Source organism: Phocoena phocoena, chromosome 9 (genome assembly GCF_963924675.1).
Source record: "Phocoena phocoena chromosome 9, mPhoPho1.1, whole genome shotgun sequence".
NCBI lineage: Eukaryota > Metazoa > Chordata > Mammalia > Artiodactyla > Phocoenidae > Phocoena > Phocoena phocoena.
The window spans coordinates 55,052,327-55,075,644 of NC_089227.1; the positions used below are offsets into that span (position 1 = coordinate 55,052,327).

Genomic DNA, 23,318 nt, shown 5'->3' on the forward strand with positions numbered 1-23,318 from the left:
GCTTATGCTTGCTTTTATTTCTTTAGCCTTGGGGGACTGATCCAAGAAAATATTGTTATGCTTTATGTCAAAGAGTTTTTCACCTATATTCCAAAAAAAATAGGTTTTAAGTAAAGTCATCCATCTGTGGATTGTATAGTACTGTAGTGTTTATTGAAAAAAATCCCCATATAAGTGGACCTGTGCAGTTCAAATTCATGTTTGTTCAAGGGTCCAACTGTGTGTGGTTCATTCTTCCATCTTATACTACCTGTTAGTTTTCTATCACTGCAGTAACAAATTACCACAAACTCAGCAGCTTAAAATACAAACTTATCATCTCAGTTCTGTAGGTCTGAAGTCCAGCACAAGTTTCACCAGGCTAAAGTGAAGTTGTCTCCCAGGCCCTGGCTCTTACCTGCAGGTCTGGAGGAGAATCTGCGTCCAGGCTCTTGCATGTTGTTGGTGGACTCCAGTTCCATGCAGTTGTAGAACCGAAGTCCCCTTCCTTGCTGGCTGTCTGACCGACTGCTCTCTTGTCCTTGAACTGGCCCCCTCTGTCTTGAGAGCCAGTGACAGCACTGAATTCTTCTCATGCCTCATCTTTCCTGCATTTTCTTTGGCCAAATCCCTCTCTCACTGACCCTTCTGCCTTCTTTCTTTTAAGGCTCCACCCAGATAATCCAGAATAATCTGTCCATCTCAAGGTCCACAACCTAAAAACACCTGTAAAGTCTCCGTTTGCCAGGTTCTAGGGATTTATTAGGTCATGAACACATTTTAGGGGCCATTATCAGGCCAAACCACACCAGCTAATCATGTCAGCATTTCTTCCTATATCCATTTATGAAACAAAAGTGGTTGTGGAAACATCTGAGTTAAGGTGGTTGTTCTATTCTAGGAAGTACTTACTGTATTTACTGTTTTCTAGGTGTTCTGGGATACTAGAACTTGTTTCCAAATCTAATTATTAAAAGAAGTATGGTTCTCAAGCAGTAAATAAACATACATTTAAAATTAATATTTAACGATGAGAAAACTAGTTAGTTAGAAGAACCTTTTGGAGGCCCAGTCTCACCCTCACTGGAGTCCAGCACTACTTACTACCTCACCCACCAGATCCCAATGGGGGTCTGCTGTAGCAGCATAAGGTGTATCTTTTTCTTTTCAACATCTTTATTGGAGTATAATTGCTTTACAATGTTGTGTTAGTTTCTGCTGTATAACAAAGGGAACCAGCTATATGTATACATATCCCTTCCCTCTTGCGTCTCCCTCCTACCCTCCCTATCCCACCCCTCTAGGTGGACACAAAGCACCGAACTGATCTCCCTGTGCAATGCGGCTGCTTCTGGCTATATCTTTCTCAATAGCTTATGTCTAAAACACAGTCCAGCAAGATAACTGGCCAGTCTTTGATATAACCCAAACTTCCAGCACTTGCTTAGATGATGGCATCTTTTCTTTCTGTCTTAAGCCTATCTTTAGTTTTCGATGTTTTGGGTTTTTTGTTATTTTTAAGACGTACAAAATTGTAACAGGAATAGAAGGGTGAACCACTCCCCCCCAGTGCCTCTTGCGCCCCAACCTCTAAATCCTTTCCTGTTTCTTGTGAACTCTTAAATGAGGGTTCCCATGCATTGTGATACATGTATCTGTTTTTCACACAAGTAGATTCATATCACACATTCTGTCTGCAGTATGTTCTTTATACTTATTTCAGAAAACCAGACAAGAGGCATGTATAGTACCACCATCTTAACACAACTATCCTAACTTTTGAATGTTCTTTCCAATTTGTGAATAAGGTACTTATTATTTTCTACGTTGTTGCCACCACTCTGTGTCCTTTTCTTATAATTTTGTCTTCTTCCTTATTATTAAACATTCATTAAAATCTCAAGTGCAGAAAGGGAATAAGTAAGTGATGCTGAGGTGAAAAACAGGTACTGAGTAACACAGAATGTTTCTCTCTAACAACTGCTTGCCCTCCTGCTCCTAAAGTAAGAAATTCTAGCAGTAGGTCTCAGCAGCTTCTTGCTAAGGGAAAGCAGAAGTGGCTTCAGAGCCCCAGTGGCATCAGGAGCACTCAAGAGACAGTCCAGGCTATTAATAGGAGAAGGATATGAAAGCAGAATGAAGAAGAGAAATATATACAATTCAAAGTTTCCTTTGATACAAAATGTAGTATTTTACAAATTCAACATCCAGAATGCATGGGAAATCCACACATTGCTCTAGACATAGGACTGGTACATTCATCAAAGCACAGCAAAGTCAAAATGGAGAGAGCTTGACCCTAAGGAACAGTGTCCTGCTGTTAGAGTCTTCTGCTAAACAATAACCTCTGTACTCTACTCTAGTGGCATTTACAGTTCGTTTTTCAATTAATCAGTCACTGCATAGCATACAGCACATTCAAAATGGAGCCTTCTATGAAGAGAAATTCCTCCCCACAGCATTCACAAATTTTTGGATCAAAGCATCAGCCTCATCTGTTTTTAACACGAAGTGGGAACTAGATAGACCCATTTTTCTGCAGAGAAAAGATCTGAATGTACTCTGGCTTACAATTCTCAACCCTCCGCCAGCTCTTCATGTGCTGGGGTCTAAGTCGGACACTGGGTTACCAGCACAAGAGGATCTCCTATGAAAAAGGCACTGTACACAGAGTACCTGGTGGCTAAATTTGAGGCGATTCATAGGCAAAAAGTCACCACTTATTAAACTGTTCCGTAAGTTCATCTCCTAGATCAACCTTTAACGTGGTGATCTAAGCCCCAAAGGCAGTATCTTAATGACGCTGAGAAATACCCAGGCTTGGCTGATAACACGTAGAGGCAGACCTCAGAGATACTGGGGACTTGGTTGCAGACCACTGCAGTAAAGCGAGTCACACAAATTTCTTGGTTTTCCAGTGCATATAAAACTTATGTTCATACTATCTTATATAGTCTATTATGTGTACAATAGCATTATGTCTAAACAATGTATACCTTAATTTTATTGCTAAAAAATGCTAACCATCATCTGAGCCGAGTTGTAGTCTTTTTGCAGTAGTATCATCAAAGGTCACCACGACAAATATAATAATAATGAAAAAGTCTGAAATACCGGGAGAATTACCAAAATGTGACACAGACAACAGTGAGCAAATGCTGTTGGAAAAATGGCACCGATAGACTTGCTCGACTCAGGGTTGTCACAGACCCTCAATTTGTAAAAAAAAAAAAAAAAAGCATTATCTGCAAAGTGCAATAAAACAAGGTGTACCTGTAATCCACATGTAACACTGTTACTGTGCCCTGCCCAAAGCACAGAGTCCACTCAGGCTTATATACATAAAGAATCCGCGGGAGAACGTTAGGGGCCTTCTGGGTGGCGACTTTCACAGGAGGCTGCAGTCTCTCCAGGTTAATGTCAGCGGAGGCAAACAGACGCTGCGCGATCCCAAACCTTTCTGTATCTTTCAGTGGAGCCAAGACTGGGTCTTCAAGATCAGACACACCATCATCAGACAGAGCATGGAGCTGAAATGACACATGTAAACAAATCCACCAAAAAAGGTTATAGAAAATACACACCATTGGATAATAATGTTAGCACTTCTAACTAATTATGGGGGAAAAATTAAGTTGTTTACATTCCCCAAATAGAGCAGGGAAAACCCTTAGGCTGTAACAGGATATATTTGGCCCAGGCCAGGACCTCCACTTCGCCTGGAGTCCTCTGACCCAATCCCTACTCTCTGAACTGTATCTGCTACTGGATCCAACTCCAGTAGATTAGAAAGGTCAGCATATAACTTTCTTATACACGCAGTACGTAAGGTTTGTCTTTTTTAATTCACCTATTAGAATGTCTTACACGTTTGCATGAACTCCTCAAAGGTAGGTACCATGGTTTATTTAGTGATGCTTCTTGCCTTAAGCTCTTCCTTCCACCTGCGACATCCTTCCTCCAGAGTTCCCCAGAGAACTTTCCTTCTCATCTCTGAGCTGTCGGTTGAAATGCTACATCAGAAGGGCCTTTCCTAATCCTCTCTCCATCGAGCCACTTGCTACCTCCATATCCCAGCCACGATTACATTATTTTATTGTCTTCATATGCTTGCTGTATCTGAAATTATCTTCCTGACATTCCCTGTTTATTAAAACCTAAGCTGCCCAGGAGAGCAGGGACCTGGTCCGTTGTGCTTACCTTATACCCTGCCTAGAACATCGACCCTCAGTTGAACGTTAGTTCAGAGAGGTCACATCAAACACTGCTCTAATTGCAACTGCTCAGAACCTGTGAAACTTTGCTTTTAGGGTCTTGAGCAGTGCCTCTGACACAGTTGTTTTTAATCTTTAGTAATTACAAATTTGCCAGTAGATTTGAATTTTAAACAGGCACTCAGAACCAGATCAGATTAATAATGTAGAAAGTAAAATTTAAAATAAAAAATGAAGCCTTATAAGGTATGCATGAATTTTAACTGAATCTGAAGGGAATCCAAAAGAATCTTTCTTACTAAAAGTAATAAGCAACTTGCCCCAGGGGCTGAAGGGCAGCATCCATTTGCATATAAAGGAACTTGTGTGTCTGTTATCAAAATCAGCCTTACAAATCTACACCTTGTAGATTCACCCAATGCAACTCACACAGTGTAACCACAGGTTTCCCATTACCACGTGGCCTAGACTGTAAATTGTAGATGATGCTTTAGGGAGTGGATCTGGCCTGCTTCTTTAAGCATGAGCACCACATCCGGTGATTTAAGAATGAGCTCCAGTGATGCAGCACAGTGGGCTGTGTCCTGGGTCTGGTGGAGAAGCACCCAGCAACATCCTGCCTTCTTCTCTGAACATCTGCCAACCCCAAGTGCCCAGAGGCACTTCTCAGTATGAGAGATTACAGTCACCCAAAGGGGGGGGGGGGGGGGGGGATGTGTGAAATTAACATTCCCTCCAGATGATTCTCACTTTCTTACCAGCTCTTTTACCAGTTCGCAAATGTGTTTGTTAGTGTATCTGACGCTGTTCTTTCAAAAGCCCTTCAGCAAGCCTCTCAAAGTGACTCTGGCCACCAGACAAGACAAGACAGGCATGCAAGGAGATTTCTGGACCCTGCTCTAAGTAAATACCTATAGGAAACATAAGATACCCAGATTCCTTCAGGAGGCAGAAGCCTTGCGGTCCTAACAAACGTTGTTATGAGCTCTAGGGGAGATTAAAGACCTTCCTGAGTGTCTTCACATAAAGAAAAATTACTTCTTTATGTTGAGCAGCCCACAAAGGCAAACAGATGACTCTGTGGGTGGGTAGTTTTGCACCAAGGTAGAATACCAGCTGTGCTGGGACTCCAAGTGCGTCCTAATGGCTACTCCCAGAACACCAACAGAGCAGAACTTGGAAGCAACCCAAAGATCAAATCCTAGAGCAGACCTACAGGGAAGATGACAACTAACTGTGAGCTGGTTGGGAGAGGGAGGGAGTTAGCTAATGCAGTCTCGGCAGTATTTTCTTTTTTATATACTTCCTGAATGCAATTAATGACTTTGTAAATACATGGTGAGGGCTGACTTGGGATTAAATACTTAATTGCTGCAAAAGGGAGCTAAGCTAGAAAGAGTTACTGTCATTGCAGACAATTAGATAATGATAGATATTGTTTCCATAACCAAACTGCACCATCAGCCTTTACCCTCAGCTGGCGGCACCACAGTGGCATGCTGGCTCATTTTCAAGTAGTTCAGTTTTTATGGTCAAAGTACAAGAACACAGCATTCCTCTGCACAGGTAGAATCTGCTCTCGGTTGTGAATGACATCTAAACTGCTCCTTGGAATGAAGCCTTGCTGCAGTCTCTGGATGTCTTTGCTACGCCAAGAAGTACCAAAGGCACTAACCACAGTGCTCAAAGTTCCCAGAGTAGATGCATAACGAACTGCAGGGTCCTATCTAGGCAGTCTACCCCAATACCTGCTTCCCAGATCTGGGAGCAGAGCTCTGAGCTTTGGTCCTTCGGGTCTACATAGCATGCTGGCCTCAGCCCTTAGTAACCAGGCCTCAAAATAACATAGCCGGGTATCCTCTGCTTCTCTGCCCTAGGCTGAGCAACACCTGCAGAAGCTACAACAGAGGAGCCGCCCCAGCCTACTGAGGGTCCCTTCTATTGATGACCCAGTTTGTAATTTAAAAAGGAAAAGCTTAACCTTGACTTTCAGGGCTAAGCTCATCATTACCTAGCTCTTGCTCTTGCCATGGCATTTCCTGAGGGCATGAAGCTAATGATATTCCTAGGAGAAAATGAAATGTCTCCCTGAGACAAAGCAGTCCTCTTGAATACCTCCCCTGTTAAATTTGATGCAGAGCTGAATCAAACTGGTCCAGCCACAGAACTGCCATTGCAAATAGTGTGGTGTCGGGCCCCTTCCCTGCAACACTGCACCAAGCCTTGGCCAAAATTCTCTCCAAAAAATGCAAAAATCATGAGATTTGGAGTATAAATATAAGGTTTGAGTCCTAGCCCTGCTAGCAAGTTCTTCAAATAACTCCTTTCCCTCTGAGCCTTAGCCTTCCTATGGGGTGTGTGACGTGGGCAGGGTGTAAAAAAGAGAGAGATTAATAATACCTGTTTTAACCTATTCTGAAGGGCTGTTGTGGATGAGAAAGCCTAGCGAGTTTTATCAGCTGTTAGGTGTCCATCTCCTCATCACTTCCCTGTTCCTGCCCATCCCCAGGTCCTCTCTGGGAGGTTCTTACCAGATGGCACAGTGTAGGAATAATCTGGAGCTTACAACAAGTGCCCAGCAGACCTGCTGCGTTATCTGGCATTTCTGCAGGAGAAAAAAAAAAAAATCAGTCACCATCAAAAAGCACCCATGGAAACAGAGCCAGCCCCCGAGCTGTACCTAATTTATATATCCTCTATCAGTCAGGCAGAGGATATGCTCAGCAATTGTAGAATAAATGAATGAATGGGGCTAAACCGGCAGCAAAGGCCTTTCAGAAGATAGACGTAGGGACCAGGTAGCCAGCTCTGTGTGTCCAGCAGAGGATAGTTCTTACATGCGATTTGCCAATCAGAACGGACGGCGCAGACTCAGGGAAAAGTGTATCAGCATAGAAAAGTAGAAAGAACCTGGGGCTTGCTGACAGAAGAGCTATGTTTGAGCGCCACTAAATATTTGGGAGCGACCTTGGGTGTACCTCTCTCAACAAGGTTCCTCATTTGCATACTATAGATTTTTTTTCTCTGCCTATGTCAGAGAACTATGTAAACTATAAAGGGTTATACCTAGGTCACTAATCATTTGGGGGAGAAAGATATAATGTGGTCTAGTCAAGGGGTGGCACAGCAGACCTCCTGAGCCCAGGACTGTGCAGGGCCCCCTGGCCCACAGCTAGCTCAACATAAGAGCACCAGTGGCAGAGAGCATTGGCACAGAGCTGTATAAGGCTGGGGGCTGCCCCCAGAAGGGTCCTGCCAAGCCCCAGGAAAAGGAAATCCAGATCAGTGTTAGTCAAAACCAGTTTTAAATACCTCCCAAGGTAGAACAGATGCAGTTGCTAAAAGGACCCAATCCCTTGGGATACAATCTTTGCACTGAAAAGGCAAAAGAGAAAAGAATCGTCTGCTCCATCATCTGGCGCAGGGAACACTCATGAACCCCCCCCCATCTCCTGCATTAATTAGAAGCCTTATTTATATAAATGGCAGTGTGTCGCTGAGGCTGTGGCCCAACAGAGCACAACGAAACACGGCCTTCTCCCAAGAGCAGAAGGCTGCTAGGGGGATGGGGCAGCCCCGAGGTCTGAGCCTAAATGGCATTCAAATGTGCTTTTGTCTCCAGAGAGTCCCCACCGTTTTCAACAGATCCTCAAGGAGGCCTGGCTCCCAAATCAGGAAGATGAAGATGGTAAAGGTATGGGGCCTTGTGGAAAGATCCACAGGGCTGTGAAGGGCCAGGACAAAGTCCCCTGGGACATGAGGTCCTGGCTGAGCTACCATCACAAGTCATCTCACCTGTTCATGTGTCCATTCCTCACTTCTCAGGTGACTCCCAAGTCCCATGTAATCGTCATCATCCCTTATTCTTGGAAATACTTTACTTCCATGTTACTCAGTGGTCATTCACTACCTTGAGCATGGTGCTAGGGACACAGCTCTACTTTACAGCGCTTACCACCTAATTTCACTGCTTGACTGTAGTTCCCTTGAGGGTGGGGATGATGATTTTCTCCTACCTCAGCATCTAGCAGTGCCTAAAACACAGTAGAGGCTTCTTCAGTGTTTCTGGAATTGAAATGATTTCTTTTGATCTTTCATATTCTAACTATTTCACAAATGAAACCTGGGAAGTTCATGCTTAAGGTCACAAAATAGTAGGGGAAGTGTTCCAGGAGATGGGCTAGATGCTGAGACTGAAGTGCTTTAAACAAACAGGAGGAGGGCGGTTCAAGATGGCACCGTAAGAAGATCCAGAACTCACCTCCTTCCACAGACAAACTGAATCTACAGCGACATATGGGACAGTTTCCGCTGAAGAAACCCAAAACTACCTGAGCAACTCCCATACATCAGGTGAACAAGGAAAAAAAACCCATATGCCTATAGTGAACTGAGAAATCATTCTTAAAGGGCTTGCACGGGACTTACCCACCCCTAGGACCCAGCACAGAAGCAGCTGTTTGAAAAACCCCCATACTCTCTATGAAAGAGGCTCGTTATCATAAAGCATCGGCCTGAGGGTAGGCGTGTAATTTAACACGCACCTAGGGACCTGCTGGTGTACTCTCTGGGGACCGAGGCCATTAGACACCATCTTTGCACCCTTCCTCTGCCACACTTCAAAGCACCAATATTTCCCAGAGAAGGGCTGTGACACATCTCTGGTGCCCTTGTTTTTGTGGCTGCCACCCAGGAAACACCCCTTGATCGTCTGGCTCTCATGGCCAGCAGGGCTTGCGTTCCTGGGTCCCTTGGGACTGTAACAATGAGACTGTTCTTGGCCAGCTACCACCCCCAAGGCACTGTCAGACAGCAAACTGAAACACACCCCTAGTCTTTCTGTGAAAGAGGCCCAGTTGCTCGGCCTGAGGGGCAAGCTTCTGGTTTGACATACGTCTAGGGGTCTGCTCTCGGAACAGAGGCCAATGGATGCTACCTTGGTGCTCTCCATCTGCCTCATTCCAGGTTGTTGGTATCTCCTGGAAAGGAGCTTATACAATCGTCTGGCTTGTGATTTCTGTGACTGCCACCCAGTGACACTTCTAGGTCACCTGGCTCTACTGGCTAGCAGAATTTACACTGTGGTCTATATATACTTGTATACTTTAAAAGCTGCTGCATGAAGCTCTGGCTTCTAATCAGCCTAAATCTAGGTGCTGACTGAGATCCTCTTTGGGGCACTGACAGGTGTTGACAAACCCTCGGCTATTGGGAGCCACTAAAAATAGGCTGCGTGGACAATCACAAAGGTTTGAGAGACAACAAAGAGCTAGGGTGAGGTTGAATAAGGTCCTCCTCTCTTACATGAGGCCACTCCCTCGCATGAGAGGAGACTACTTTACCTTCTGCATGGAAACAAACACAGAGTGTCAAGGAAAATGAAGAAACAGAGAAATATGTTCCAAACAGAGGAACAAGATAAAAGCTCAGAAAAGGTCCTGAATGAAAAGCATATAAATGATTTATTTGCCTGCTAAAGAGTTCAAAATATCATAAAAATGCTTAATAAGCTTGGGGAAGAATGGATGAACACAGTGAGAGCTTCAACAAAGAAAGAGAAAATATAGGAAAGGAACAAATAGAAGTCACAGAGATGAAGAATACAATAAATGAACCAAAACACACACTAGAGGGGTTCAACCACAGACTAGACGAAGCAGATGATCATTGAATTCAAAGACAAGGCAATGAAACTCACCCAATCAGAGCAGCAAGAAGAAAAAGGTGAAAAAAAAGTGAACACAGCTTAAACCATGCTACAACATCAAGCAGACCAACATTTGCACTATACGGATCCCAGAAGAAGAGAGAAAGGGGCTGAAAACTTCCCTAACCTGGGGAAGGAAACAGACACTCAGACCCAAGAAACCCAGACTGGAGGTTCCAAATAAGAGGAACCCAAAGAGACCCACACCACAACACATTAATATGTCAAAAGTTAAAGACAAGGAGAGAATCTTAAAAGCAGCAAGAGAAAAACAACTTGTTACACACAAGGGAACCCCACCTACATGGCTATCAGCAGATTCGATTTTTCAGCAGAAACTTTGCAGCCGAGAAGGGAGTGGTATGATATAGTGAAAGTACCAAACGAAAAAAACTTGCAACCAAGACTACCTGACAAAGTTGTCATTCAGAATTGTAGGGGAGAGAATTTTCCAGACAAGCAAAAGCTGAAGGAATTCATCACCACTAGATGAGCCTTACAAGAAATGTAAAAGGAACTTGTTTAACCTGAAATGAAATAGTAATAGGAAAACACATGAAAATATAAATCTCACTGGAAAAGGTAAATATATAGTAAAATTCAGAATGATGTTGTAAGGGCAGATTAATCACAAAACTAGTACGAGATTAAAAGACAAAATTAGTAAAAAAAAAATAACTATAACTACAATAATTTGTTAAGGGGTATGCAAGATAAAAAGATATAATTTGTGACATCAAAACCATAAAATGGCAGGAGGGGGAGAGTAAAAAAGGAGAGCCTTAGAATGCGTTCAAACTTAAGTTGTTACCAACAGGTATTTATAACCGTCTATTTTAAGTTGGTATGTAATCCTCATGGTAACCACAAATTAAAAACCTATAGCAGATACACAAAAGAGTAAAGAGAAAGCAATCTAAGCATACCACTAGAGAAAATCACAAAGGAGGAGAGCAAGAGAAGAAAGGAACAAAGAACTACCAAAGAGCCACAAAGTAATTAATAAAATGGCAATAAGTACATATCTATCAATAATAACTTTAAATGTAATTGGACTAAGTTTTCCAGTCAAAAGATGGAGTAGCTGAATGGATAATTTTTTTTTTTTTTTTAAAAGACCATTATGTTGCCTACAGGAGACTCATTTCAGATGCAAGGACATACACAGACTGAAAATGAAGGGATGGAAACATACTCCATGCAAATAGAAACCAAAAGAAAGCTGGGGTTATATAGGCTTTCTTTATATCTGCAGTAAATAGACTTAAAATTAAGACTGTAATAAGAGACAAAGAAGGGCATTACATAATGATAAAGGGGTCAATCCAACAAGAGGATATAACACTTTTAAATATTTATGCACCCAATATAGGAGCACCTAAATATATAAAGAAAATAGACCTAAAAAGAGAAATAGCAACACAATAAGAGTAGGGGACTTTTAATACTCCACTTTGATCAATGGATAGATCATCCAGAGAGAAAACCAATAAGAAATAGTGGCCTTAAATGACACATTAGATCAGATGGATTTAACAGATACATGGAGCACATTCCATACAAAAGAAAAAGGGCATACATTCTTCTCAAGCACACATGGAACATTCTCCAGGATAGGTCATATTTTACAGGCCACAAAACAAGTCTTAATAAATTTAAGAAGACTGAAATCATATCAAGCATTTTTCCCAACCACAATGGTATAAAAGTAGAAATCAATTACAAGAAAACTGGAAGTCAAAATATGTGGAGATTAAACAATGTGCTACTGAACAATATGTCAAAGAAGAAATCAATAGAAAAATCAAAAATACCTTTAGACAAATGAAAATGGAAATACAACATATCAAAATGTATGGGATGCAGCAAAGCCAGTTCTAAGAGGAAAGCTCACAGCAATAAATGGCTACCTCAGGAAATAAGAAAACTCTCAAACAACCTAACTTTATACCTCAAAAAAACAGAACAAATGAAACCCAGAGTTAGTAGAAGGAAGGAAATCATAAAGATCAGAGTGGAAATTAAATGAAATGCAGACTGATAAGAGAAAAAAAATCAATGAAACTAATAGCTGGTTCTTTGAAAAGATAAAGAAAACTAACAAACCTTTAGCTAGACTTGCCAAGAAAAAAAAGAACGTAAAATAGATAGCTAGTGGGAAGCAGCCGCATAGCACAGGGAGATCAGCTCGGTGCTTTGTGACCACCTAGAGGGGTGGGATAGGGAGGGTGGGAGGGAGATGCAAGAGGGAGGGCATATGGGGATATATGTGTGTGTATAGCTGATTCACTTTGTTATAGAGCAGAAACTAACAACATTGTAAAGCAATTATACTCCAATAAATATGTTTAAAAAATAAATTAAAAAATCAGAAATGAAAGTGGAGGGCTTCCCTGGTGACGCAGTGGTTGAGAGTCCGCCTGCCAATGCAGGGGACGCGTGTTTGTGCCCCGGTCTGGGAGGATCCCACATGCCGCGGAGCGGCTGGGCCCGTGAGCCATGGCCGCTGGGCCTGCGCGTCCGGAGCCTGTGCTCCGTGGCGGGAGAGGCCCGCGTACCGCAAAAAAAAAAAGAAATGAAAGTGGAGATGTTACAACTGATACCCCAGAAATATAAGAGATCATAAGAGGGTACTATGAATAATTATATGCCAAAACATTGGACAACCTAGAAGAAATTAATAAATTCCTAGAAGCATACAATCCGCCAGGACTGAATCAGGAAGAAATAGTAGTAATCAGTCTTTTCGGATTTTCTAAGTAGACTGAATCAGTAATCAAAAATCTCCCAACAAACAAAAGTCAAGGACCAGGATGGCTTCACTGGTGAATTCTGCGTACATTTAAAGAATTGAAACCAATCCTTCTCAAATTCTTCCAAAAAATAAGAGGAAGGAACACTTCCAAACTTATTTTATAATGAGGCCAGCATTACCCTGATACCAAAATCAGACAAGGACACCACAAGAAAATTACAGACCAACATCCCTGATGAACGTAGATGCAAAAATCCTCAACAAAATATTAGCAAACCAAATTCAACAATACATTAAAAGGATCATACATCATGATCAAATGGGATTTTAGTCCAGAGATGCAAGGACAGTTCAACATCTGCAAATCAATGTGATACACCATATTAACAAAAGGAAGGATAAAAATCATATGATCATCTCAATAGACACAGAAAAAGCACTTGACAAAACTCATCATCCATTTATGATAAAAACTCTCAACAAAGTGGGTAAAGAGGGAACATACCTCAACATAATAAAGGTCAGATATGACAAGTCCACAGCTAACATCATACTCAGTGGTAAAAAACTGAAAGCTTTTCCTCTAAGGTCAGAAACAAGACAAGGAAGCCCACTCACCACTTTTATTCAACATAGTATTGGAAGTCCTGGCCAGAACAGTTAAGCAAGAAGAGAAAACAAAAGGCATCCAAATCGGAAAGGAAGAAGTAAAGCTGTCCCTATTTGCACATGACATGATATTATATATAGAAAAAACCCTAAATAACAAAAAACTGTTAGCACGAATAAAGTCAGTAAAGTTGCAGTATCAAAATCAAAATACAAAAATCTGTTGCATTTCTATACACTAATAACAAACTATCAGAAAAGGAAATTAAGAAAACAATCCAATTTACAACTGCCTCAAAAAGAATAAAATACCTTGGAATCAATTTAACCGTGGAGGTAAAAGACCTGTACACTGAAAACTATAGGACACTGGTGAAAGAAATTGAAGAAGACACAAATAACTGGAAAGATATTTCATGTTCATGAATTGGGAGAATACTGCTACAATGTTCATACTACCCAAGCTACAGATTCAGTGCAACCGCTATCAGAATTCCAATGGCATTTTTCACAGAAATAGAACAAACAATTATAAAATTTGTTTAAAACTATAAAAGATTCTGAAGAGCCAAAGCAATCTTGAGAAAGAAGAACAAAGCTGGCGATATCACACGCCCTGATTTCAAATTATATTATAAAGCTACATTAATCAAAATAGTATTGTATTGGCATAGAAACAGACACATCGATCAGTGGAACAAAATAGAGAGCCCAGAAATGATCCCATGCATATATTGTCAATTAATTTACAACAAAGGAGCCAAGAATATACAATGGAGAAAGAACAGTCTTCAATAAATGGTGCTGGGAAAACGGGACCACTATCTTACACCATACAGAAAAACTAACTCAAAATGGATCAAAGATTTAAACATAAGATCTGAAACCATAAAATTAGAAGAAAACATAGGCAGTAAATAAGCTCCTTGACATCAGTCTTGGCAATGATTTTTTTGGATTTCATACCAAAGGCAATGGCAACAAAAGCAAAAATAAACAAGTGAAACTACATCAAACTAAAAATCTTCTGCACAACAAAGGAAATCAACAAAATGAAAAGGCAGCCTATTGATGGGGAAAGAAATATTTGTAAATCATATATCTGATAAGGGGTTAATATCCAAAATTTTATATCCATATAAAAAACTCATACAACAACTCAATAGCAAAAAAAAAATTCCAATTTAAAAATGGGCAGAAGGGGCTTCCCTGGCAGCACAGTGGAATCTGCCTGCCAGTGCAGGGGACATGGGTTCGAGCCCTGGTCCAGGAAGATCCCACATGCCACGGAGCAGCTAAGCCCATGCGCCACAACTACAGAGCCTGTGCTCTAGAGCCCACGAGCCACAACTACTGAGCCCGTGTGCCACAACTACTGAAGTCTGCACACCCTAGAGCCCGTGTTCCACAACAAGAGAAACCACTGCAATGAGAAGCCCACTCGCCACAGCTAGAGAAAGCCTGCGTGCAGCAATGAAGACCCAACGCAGCCAAAAATAAATAAATAATAAATTTTTTTTAAAAAGGGCAGAACATCTGAATAGACAGTTTTCCAAAGAAGACACAGGTGGCTAATAGGTACATGAAAAGGTACTCAACATCACTCATCATCAGGGAAACTAAAATCAAAACCACACTGAGGTATGACCTCACATCTGTTAGAATGGCTATTATCAAAAAGACAGGAAATAACAAGTGTTGGCAAGGATGTGAAAAAAGGGAACGCTTGTGCACTGTTGGTGAGAATTTTTTAAGGCTACTCAAAAAATTAAGTCTTACTACCATAATTGAATCCAGCAATTCCACTCCTAGGTATTTATCCAAAGAAAATGAAAACACTGACTTGAAAAGATGCACCCCCATGTTCACTGCAGCATTACTTACAAAAGCTAAGATAGGGAGGCAACCTAAGTGTCTACCAATGGATGAATGGATAAAGAATATGTGGTACACACACAGAGGAATATTATTAATCAGTAAAAAAAAAAAAAGAAATCTTGCCATTTGTGACACCATGGATGGACCTTGAGGGCATTATGCTGAGTGAGATAAGTCAGACAGAGAAAGACAACATATGATCTCACTTATATACGGAGTCTTAAAATAAAAAAGGGCTCACAGAGCAGATTGGGAGGGGTGGGGGGGGTGTAAAATGTATATGGGTGGGTAAAATGGGTGAAGACGGTTAAAAAGTACAGACTTCCAGCTATAAAATAAGTCACGGGTATGTAATGTGCAGGATGGTGACTAGAGTTAATAATACTGTACTGTATATTTGAGAGTTGCTAAGAGTAGATCTTATAAAGTTTATTTTTCTTGTGATGAAAACTTTTAACTATGTATGGTGATGCATACACAGTTAGGAGACATATATTCAAATATCGAATCATTTTGTTGTACACCTGAAATTAATGTATATACGTGTCAATTATATCTCAATTGTTTTTTTAAAAAAGTAAATGCTATAGAAAAAACTAGTGTTATTACTTAGAAAGCTGGAAACAGGCCTCAAAAAGGGGCCATTTCCTGTTCTAGCACCTTTCCCAGATTCTAAGAGAAGACTGTTGTAGGAGGAAAAAGTCAACTCAGAAGGGCCAAGAATAAACAAGAGCATTAGTGAAAGAGCTTACACCAATCCGACCTCCACAGTGACCGACACATAAATGAGATCTCAGTTCAGAAAGATGCAGAAGAGCACCGCTGGCTTAGAAACAGGCTGCAGATATTTTCAGCTGCACTTAAAGGTCTCACTATCCCTGAGCTTCCAGCTCAGACACAGCAGGTTAAGTCTCATGTGCCAACCCCAAGTGGCTGCCTGTGTGCAAGGCTGCAGAGAATGAGGCTGTGTCCAGGCTCAGGAAAAAAGGGACTGTGGTGCATTCACAGTGTTGGCCATGTGTTACATATTTGACATCACTGGTCCAGCCTATTGAGATTAAAACAGATGGCTAGTGGGAAGTAGCCGCATAGCACAGGGAGATCAGCTCGGTGCTTTGTGACCACCTAGAGGGGTGGGATAGGGAGGGTGGGAGGGTGGGAGGGAGGGAGACGCAAGAGGGAAGAGATATGGGAACATATGCGTATGTATAACTGATTCACTTTGTTGTAAAGCAGAAACTCACACACCATTGTAAAGCAATTATACTCCAGTAAAGATGTTGAAAAAAAAATTTCAGTAGGTAATAGGGTATGTGAAGAAAGGGCTTCTCGCAAGCTAGAGAACTCTGGCCTGTAGATTAGCTCCTGATAGAATGCCTGTAATTAAACTCTCTGATATACCAATTAACACTGGGAAAAGGTCTCCAGTGGAGTTCCACAGGGCTCTGTCTTATGTCCTATCCCAGTCAAAATGTTTACCCGTGACTTGGAATAAGGCATAGAGCGTACATTCATTGGCATATGGAGCTGGGAGAGGCATTTGCTCTGATTAATTGTTTAAAAACTGGAGACTCCTGAGCCTTTGTTCCCCTGTGGCGCTGGGGAGGAACTCTGAATGTATCAGGAGCTCAGTGCCCTGACTAACGTCACCTTGAAGGGAAGTTGTGGGGACTAAGACTGGGCTGCCTTGCCAGGTCTTGCCTTTCTGAGAAGGAAGCGAAAGCCCAGCTTCCTCATACAAGATGACCACCTTTGGTACCACAGACCCTCTGGCAAGGTGCGTTCCGGATGGGAGTTGGCAAAGAAGTGTCAGGGCGGCGTCCGCTGCTCAATAATAACTGGATGGCCAGGATGCGTGTGGAAGTTGTGGAGCTGCTGGGCCCAGCAACCTAGTGCACTGGGGTGCTCTCCGCAGCCTCCCTGCCCTAATGGCCACAGTGCTGCACTTGGGGTAGAGCCGAAAGTTTGCAAAGAGGAACAAGAGGATGAGAAGGAACGAGACACTGCGGGGGAGAGCAGGTGCCAAGTGCAAGCCATCGCCACTCAGCGTTGCAGCAGCGAGCGTGCATCACCGGCTGTGTCTGGGGAAACTGATTTCCTGTGTTGGTGGGGGCGTGTGCCCCCAGACAGCCCTCGCTGGGGGCGGAAAGGGAAGCCCTCTCTCCAAGGCACTGGGGGAGGCTGGCAGCAGACAGGCCTCCTTCATACTCAAGTCCGTGACTTCACGGCAATCCTGTTAACTTCCTCAGTCTTCCACTGCCTATCATCCCTGCACCGCTTGAAAGGGAGGGAACCTTATGTACCAAATCGTCCACAAAGTAAGCAAAGTCATTTCAAGGCAACAGCATTTCTTCCCCTTTTTTTTTTCCATACCTGCTAGCGCACTGACCAAGAAGTAGGCCGTAGAAAGGAGTTTCTGGTTGTGGACCACATCCTCTGGGCCTGGACACTCGCCCTGCACACTGTACCCCACTAGCCGCAGGAAGGCCACGAGGTCCCGCTACTGTGAAGGCTTCAGCTTCCCCAGCACCGCCAATGAGGGTGACAGGCTGCTGACTATGTCCTCACACTGTGGGGGGAGGGGGGGGGACAGGGAAGAGAAGAGAGACAGATCTAGTAAAGCCACAGGCCAAGCTGGGCACAACACAGGCCTCTGCCCCATGACACACAACCCTTGTAGTGAGATGGAGAGTGGTCCCCCAAATATAGGTCCACCTGGAGCTTCAGAATGAGACCTTATCTGGCATCCTTGCAGATGTAATTTAGGTAGGGATCTCGAGATCATCCTGGATTGGGGTGGGCCCTGAATCCAATGGTGGGTGTCCCTTAAGAGACAGGAAAGGAGATGGCCATGTGAAGACAGAGTAGAGATTTGAGCAATGTGGCCACAAGCCAAGGAATGCCAGGAGCCACCAGAAGCTGGAGGAGGCAAAAAAAGATTCTCTCCTAGAGCCTGTGGGGAAGCATGGCCCTAATGACACCTTGACTTCAGACTTGTGGCCTCCAGAATTGTTAAGAGAGTAAATTGGAGTTTGTGGTCATTTGTTACAGCAGCCCTAGGAAACTAATACACCCTTCTATTCATCACATCGACTACCTTTCTGCAGTTAGAAAACTAAGGACCTGGGAATAAGAAAAAAAAAGAAGCTTTAGGGTTAAAAGGAGGTGGGGAAATTTTAAACACCATTTTATCCCAGCTCAAGGCCTTATCCCAAGAGATCTAGCCCATCCACATCTCCAGAAAACCACGCGAAGACACTACCTTGAGATGTCTCCGGTCTTACCACTTGCTCCAGAACCAAGAGTAATTCTTCATCAAACAGGACCGCCTGGAGGACGTCATTCAGAGCTCTCTGTTGCTGCTTTGGCAGCTCCACAAAGGGATGGAAATTCCTCTCCAAGAACAGAGTGGCTGTGAAAGCAGCAGAACATACCCAGTCTCGTGACTTATCTCAGAACGAGGACCAGTAACTCTTGCTTTTTATAGCTAATTGTCCTCTGTTCTTTCATAAACACGTCCAGCTGCAGTCTTGGAACTCAGAAATAAAGGACGCGTGAAATACCACCCTGCATGTTTTTTACTAACCAAACTACTAAAGGAAGAAAGAAGGAGGGAAGGGAAGAGAGGGAGGGGAGACAGAAAGAGACAAAAAACAGAGAAGAGGGAAGCTGGGTTTTGTTTCAGACTTTTAGTTTCCTGCTGACTCACTAAACATTAAGTCTAATCAATTATTTTCTGGAAAAGTCATTTAGAATTATTAAATTATCAAGGCTGAATTACTGAACATCAGGACTTTTACAAACCTTCAGAGTCATGGTGCAAATTCCAAAATACATTCTTTTTCATATCTTTCTAATACACTACAGATTTTGTATCCTTTAATATTAAATGCATGCTTTTCAAGGGGCTGGCACAATTTTCACTGGGCAAACACAGATATTCCACTTTCTCCATTCTTCTTCACCCGTCCTGGAGAATGGGTTAGAATCCCAGCTGGATTACTAACGTCCTCTTCAGGATGCTTGAGCCTCTCCCCTTAAAATCTTCCGTTTTCATTTTAAGATAATCAAAAGTTTCTAGTGAATTAAGCCCAGTGGCAATTTAAAAACAAGATTTGATAAACCAAAGCTTTCCTATACAGGGATGCAGACCAATACATAAATGCACCCTCCGCTGATGTCAAATTCCAGACAACAGTTATACTCAAAAACTGCTCTGTAAACACAATTAGTTCCTTGCCAGCCCCAGCCTGGAGAGAAGGGCCATCCTGGCTGGTCTAGGGTCCAAGTGCACAGAGGCGGGCGCCCACCCTACTCCTGCCTAAACTACCCAGCCTCCCCACTCCATGCCAGGCTGCCTGGAATGACCAACTGACAGGGTGGACTGGTGGGTAAGGAAATTATAAGAAAGCTCAGCCTGTCGTGTCACTTCCTGTAGTGCAGTTCAAGGCTGCTGATGTGATTCTAACCCGGGACACTGACATCGCTTAAGTGGCAGCTGAAAATCACACCCAATTACCGTGAGGGGGCCTGCAGCCCTGCATTAGATGGGAAAGCCTTAAGACTGGACCTTCACTGCCAATTCTGTCAACATTGATATTTTTGCTACAGAAACAAAAGCATCTATATTCTGGTTTGGGACTTGTTGAAGCCCCACTGATGAGTCTCTCCTCTTACCCTCCAAGCCAGAGATATTCTGAGCTGGTTCTAGCTCTTTTTCCCTAAGCTCTTAATTATTCGTTTCTCTTTTTCCTTGCCCATCTCCTCTTCCAGTATATACTGCACTCCTACTAATTCCTGCCCTACCCACTACAAGAAACTTTTTTAAAAAGCACAGAATGCTGTGGGGAGCGAAAGGAATTGTTGCAGGCAAGTCACAGGTACTGCCCTCCTCCTCGCTGGATGCCTTGGCATCACACGGCTTCATGCCACGTGGATAAGGGCCTCCAAGAGAGCATCTTGCGATGCTAACGAAGCGCTGCCTGTCTTGGCAATGAAGCCTGGAATAAATGAAACAAATGCAAAACTTGGGTTCTCTCTCCTTGCTGCTGACTAGCTCTTCCTGGTAGTCAGCAAGACTCCTGTGGTTCAGATGAAAGAAAATGTTAGGCCCCTAACTCTTCCCCTCCTCAGCCTCCTACCCCTTCCTTAAAACAGGCCATCCAAGACCTGAGGTTCCCTAAGATCTGTCCAGGGTGAGTCCTGATGAGTGAACTAGAACTGATTCAGGTACCGTCCTGTCTGTCCTCAAATGTTTTCCATGAAGTCACTAAGGAGTCACCGCTTCTGAAGGGCACATCCCCTCCTGGGGTACGGCACTCAATTACCCAGCAGCTCACCATGCCCCAGCCTGCTGGCAATACTTTGTTTTAAAACACTCAGTGGCCCATCTGAGGCAGGCAGCCCTTGCCCAGCATCTGGCGTGTCCCAGAACGCAAACTCTCGTAAGGGCAGGAGGTCCAGGAAGGCAGAGTCACTTCTCCTCTCGTGCTCGAAGCCCCCGTGCTTGCCTTGCAGGAGGCAGAATTCTGTAACGTGGGGGAAAAGGACAAGCTGGGCATTAGGGTCAGCCTTGTTGGCACATCCCAGACCTGGCTTTACCTAAATCAAGCAGGGCAGGGGGACGTGTCCACCCTCTTCCTCATACACCCACTTCCTACACATTATGCTACTTGACCAAAACTCAGCCACTTCCTACAAATACAGGAGAAATGGTTGCTCTTAACATAAGGTTCTTGTGAACAGGCAGGAAGCAACCTTTCAAACATCAGAAGTACTTCCTTAGCCTGACTGGAACAAACCAACTCCAACAAACAACCCACCATATTTAACTGAGAACATTGGAATTTGATTGATAAATCTGATTTGACTGAACTGATACAGAATTATTGACAATATATTTAGGTGCACAAGTGGCTACGTGGCTCTTGGAGAGTCAGTTATTCTTCATTAATAAACTATTTTCTGCAATTATATGAATGAACCTTATAAACGTGTTGAGAGGAAAATCCATACACAAAAGAATATATTCTATATGAATCTGTGTGAAGAGACTAGTCTTTTTTTTAAAGCCTTATCTTTTAGAGATATTTCAATATTTATAGACAAAATAATGTAATGCCTACAATTTGCTTCAAAACAATTGAGTAGCGGTGGAGAGAGGTGGGAAAGTTATAGATGAAACATGCACTGCCCTAGTTATTGAAGCTGGATGATAGGTACATGGGGTTCACTATATTACTATCTGTAGTTCTGAACATGTGTGTAATTTTCCATAATAAAAAGTTTTTAAAAATTATAAAAAGAAATGCCACTTAAATACTTCCATATTTAAGGGCCCAACTAAAGTAACTAAGTTGTAGGTAAAAATGCAACAGTCTGGGGCTTCCCTGGTGGCGCGGTGGTTGAGAGTCCGCCTGCCGATGCAAGGGACATGGGTTCGTGTCCTGGTCCGGGAAGATCCCACATGCCGCGGAGCGGCTGGGCCAGTGAGCCATGGCCGCTGAGCCTGTGTGTCCGGAGACTGTGCTCCGCAATGGGAGAGGCCACAGCAGTGAGAGGCCCGCGTACCGCAAAAAAAAAAAAAAAAAAAATTAAAAAGCAATAGTGTGTCCTTGCTAAGTAAAAATTGTGTGAACTCAAGAATGAGGGTTCTCCCTCTTGCACTGTTGGAGGGAATGTAAATTGATACAGCCACTGTGGAGAACAGTATGGAGGTTCCTTAAACTACAAACAGAACTACCATATGACCCAGCAATCCCACTACTGGACATAACCTGAGAAAACCATAATTCAAAAAGAGTCATGTACCAAAATGTTCATTGCAGCTCTATTTACAATAGCCCAGAGATGGAAACAACCTAAGTGTCCATCATCGGATGAATGGATAAAGAAGATGTGGCACATATATACAGTGAAATATTAGCCATAAAAAGAAACGAAATTGAGCTATTTGTAATGAGGTGGATAGACCTAGAGTCTTTCATACAGAATGAAGTAAGTCAGAAAGAGAAAGACAAATACCGTATGCTAACACATATATATGGAATTTAAGAAAAAAAATATCATGAAGAACCTAGGGGTAAGACAGGAATAAAGACGCAGACCTACTAGAGAATGGACTTGAGGATATGGGGAGGGGGAAGGGTGAGCTGTGACAAAGCGAGAGGCATGGACATATATACACTACCAAACGTAAGGTAGATAGCTAGTGGGAAGCAGCCACAGAGCACAAGAACCGCCTGGAGGGGTGGGATAGGGAGGGTGGGAGGGAGGGAGACGCAAGAGGGAAGAGATATGGGAACATATGTATATGTATAACTGATTCACTTTTTTATAAAGCAGAAACTAACATACCATTGTAAAGCAATTATACTCCAATAAAGATGTAAAAAAAAAAAAAAAAAAAAAGAATGAGGGTTCTCCTGACCCACCTCCTACAGTAATGAAAATAAAAACAAAAAGAAAACAAATGGCACCTAATTAAACTCAAAAGCTTTTGCACAGCAAAGGAAACCATAAACAAAAGGAAAAGACAACGCCAGGATGGGAGAAAATATTTGCAAATGAAGCGACCAACAAGGGATTAATCTCCAAAATACACAAATAGCTCATACAACTCAACAACAAAACAATCCAATCAAAAAATAGGCATTAGAACTAAACAGACATTTCTCCAAAGAAGACAGATGGCCAAAAAGCACACGAAAAGATGCTCAATATTGCTAATTATTAAAGGAATGCAAATCAAAACTACAATGAGGCACCACCTCACACCAGTCAGAATGGCCATCATCAAAAAGTCTACAAACAATAAATTCTGAGAGGGTGTGGAGAAAAGGGAACCCTCTTGCACTGTTGGTGGGAATGTAAATTGATACAGCCACTATGGAGAACAGTATGGATGTTCCTTAGAAAACTAAAAATAGAATTACCATATGATCCAGCAATCACACTTCTGGGCATATACCCAGAGAAAACCACAATTCAAAGAGATACATGCACTCCAATGTTCACTGCAGCACTACTTACAATAGCCGAGATGTGGAAGCAACCTAAATGCCCATCAACAGAGGAATGGATAAAGAAGATGTGGTACATATATACAATGCAATATAACTCAGCCATAAAAAATAATGAAATAATACCATTTGCAGCAACATGGATGGACCTAGAG

The 23,318-nt window shown here is 42.6% G+C and overlaps 1 protein-coding gene across 1 annotated transcript in view; it reads right to left on the reverse strand.

The window, feature by feature from the left end:
• Positions 1–3,274: 3,274 nt before the first annotated feature.
• GSDME (gasdermin E) overlaps positions 3,275–23,318 on the reverse strand; it is a 65,864-nt gene continuing 45,820 nt past the window's right edge. Inside the window, 6 exon segments of the mRNA XM_065884117.1 lie at positions 3,275–3,319; positions 3,321–3,509; positions 6,725–6,798; positions 17,516–17,711; positions 18,427–18,554; positions 20,506–20,670. Of these exon segments, the coding sequence (XP_065740189.1) occupies positions 3,275–3,319; positions 3,321–3,509; positions 6,725–6,798; positions 17,516–17,711; positions 18,427–18,554; positions 20,506–20,670 (797 nt within the window).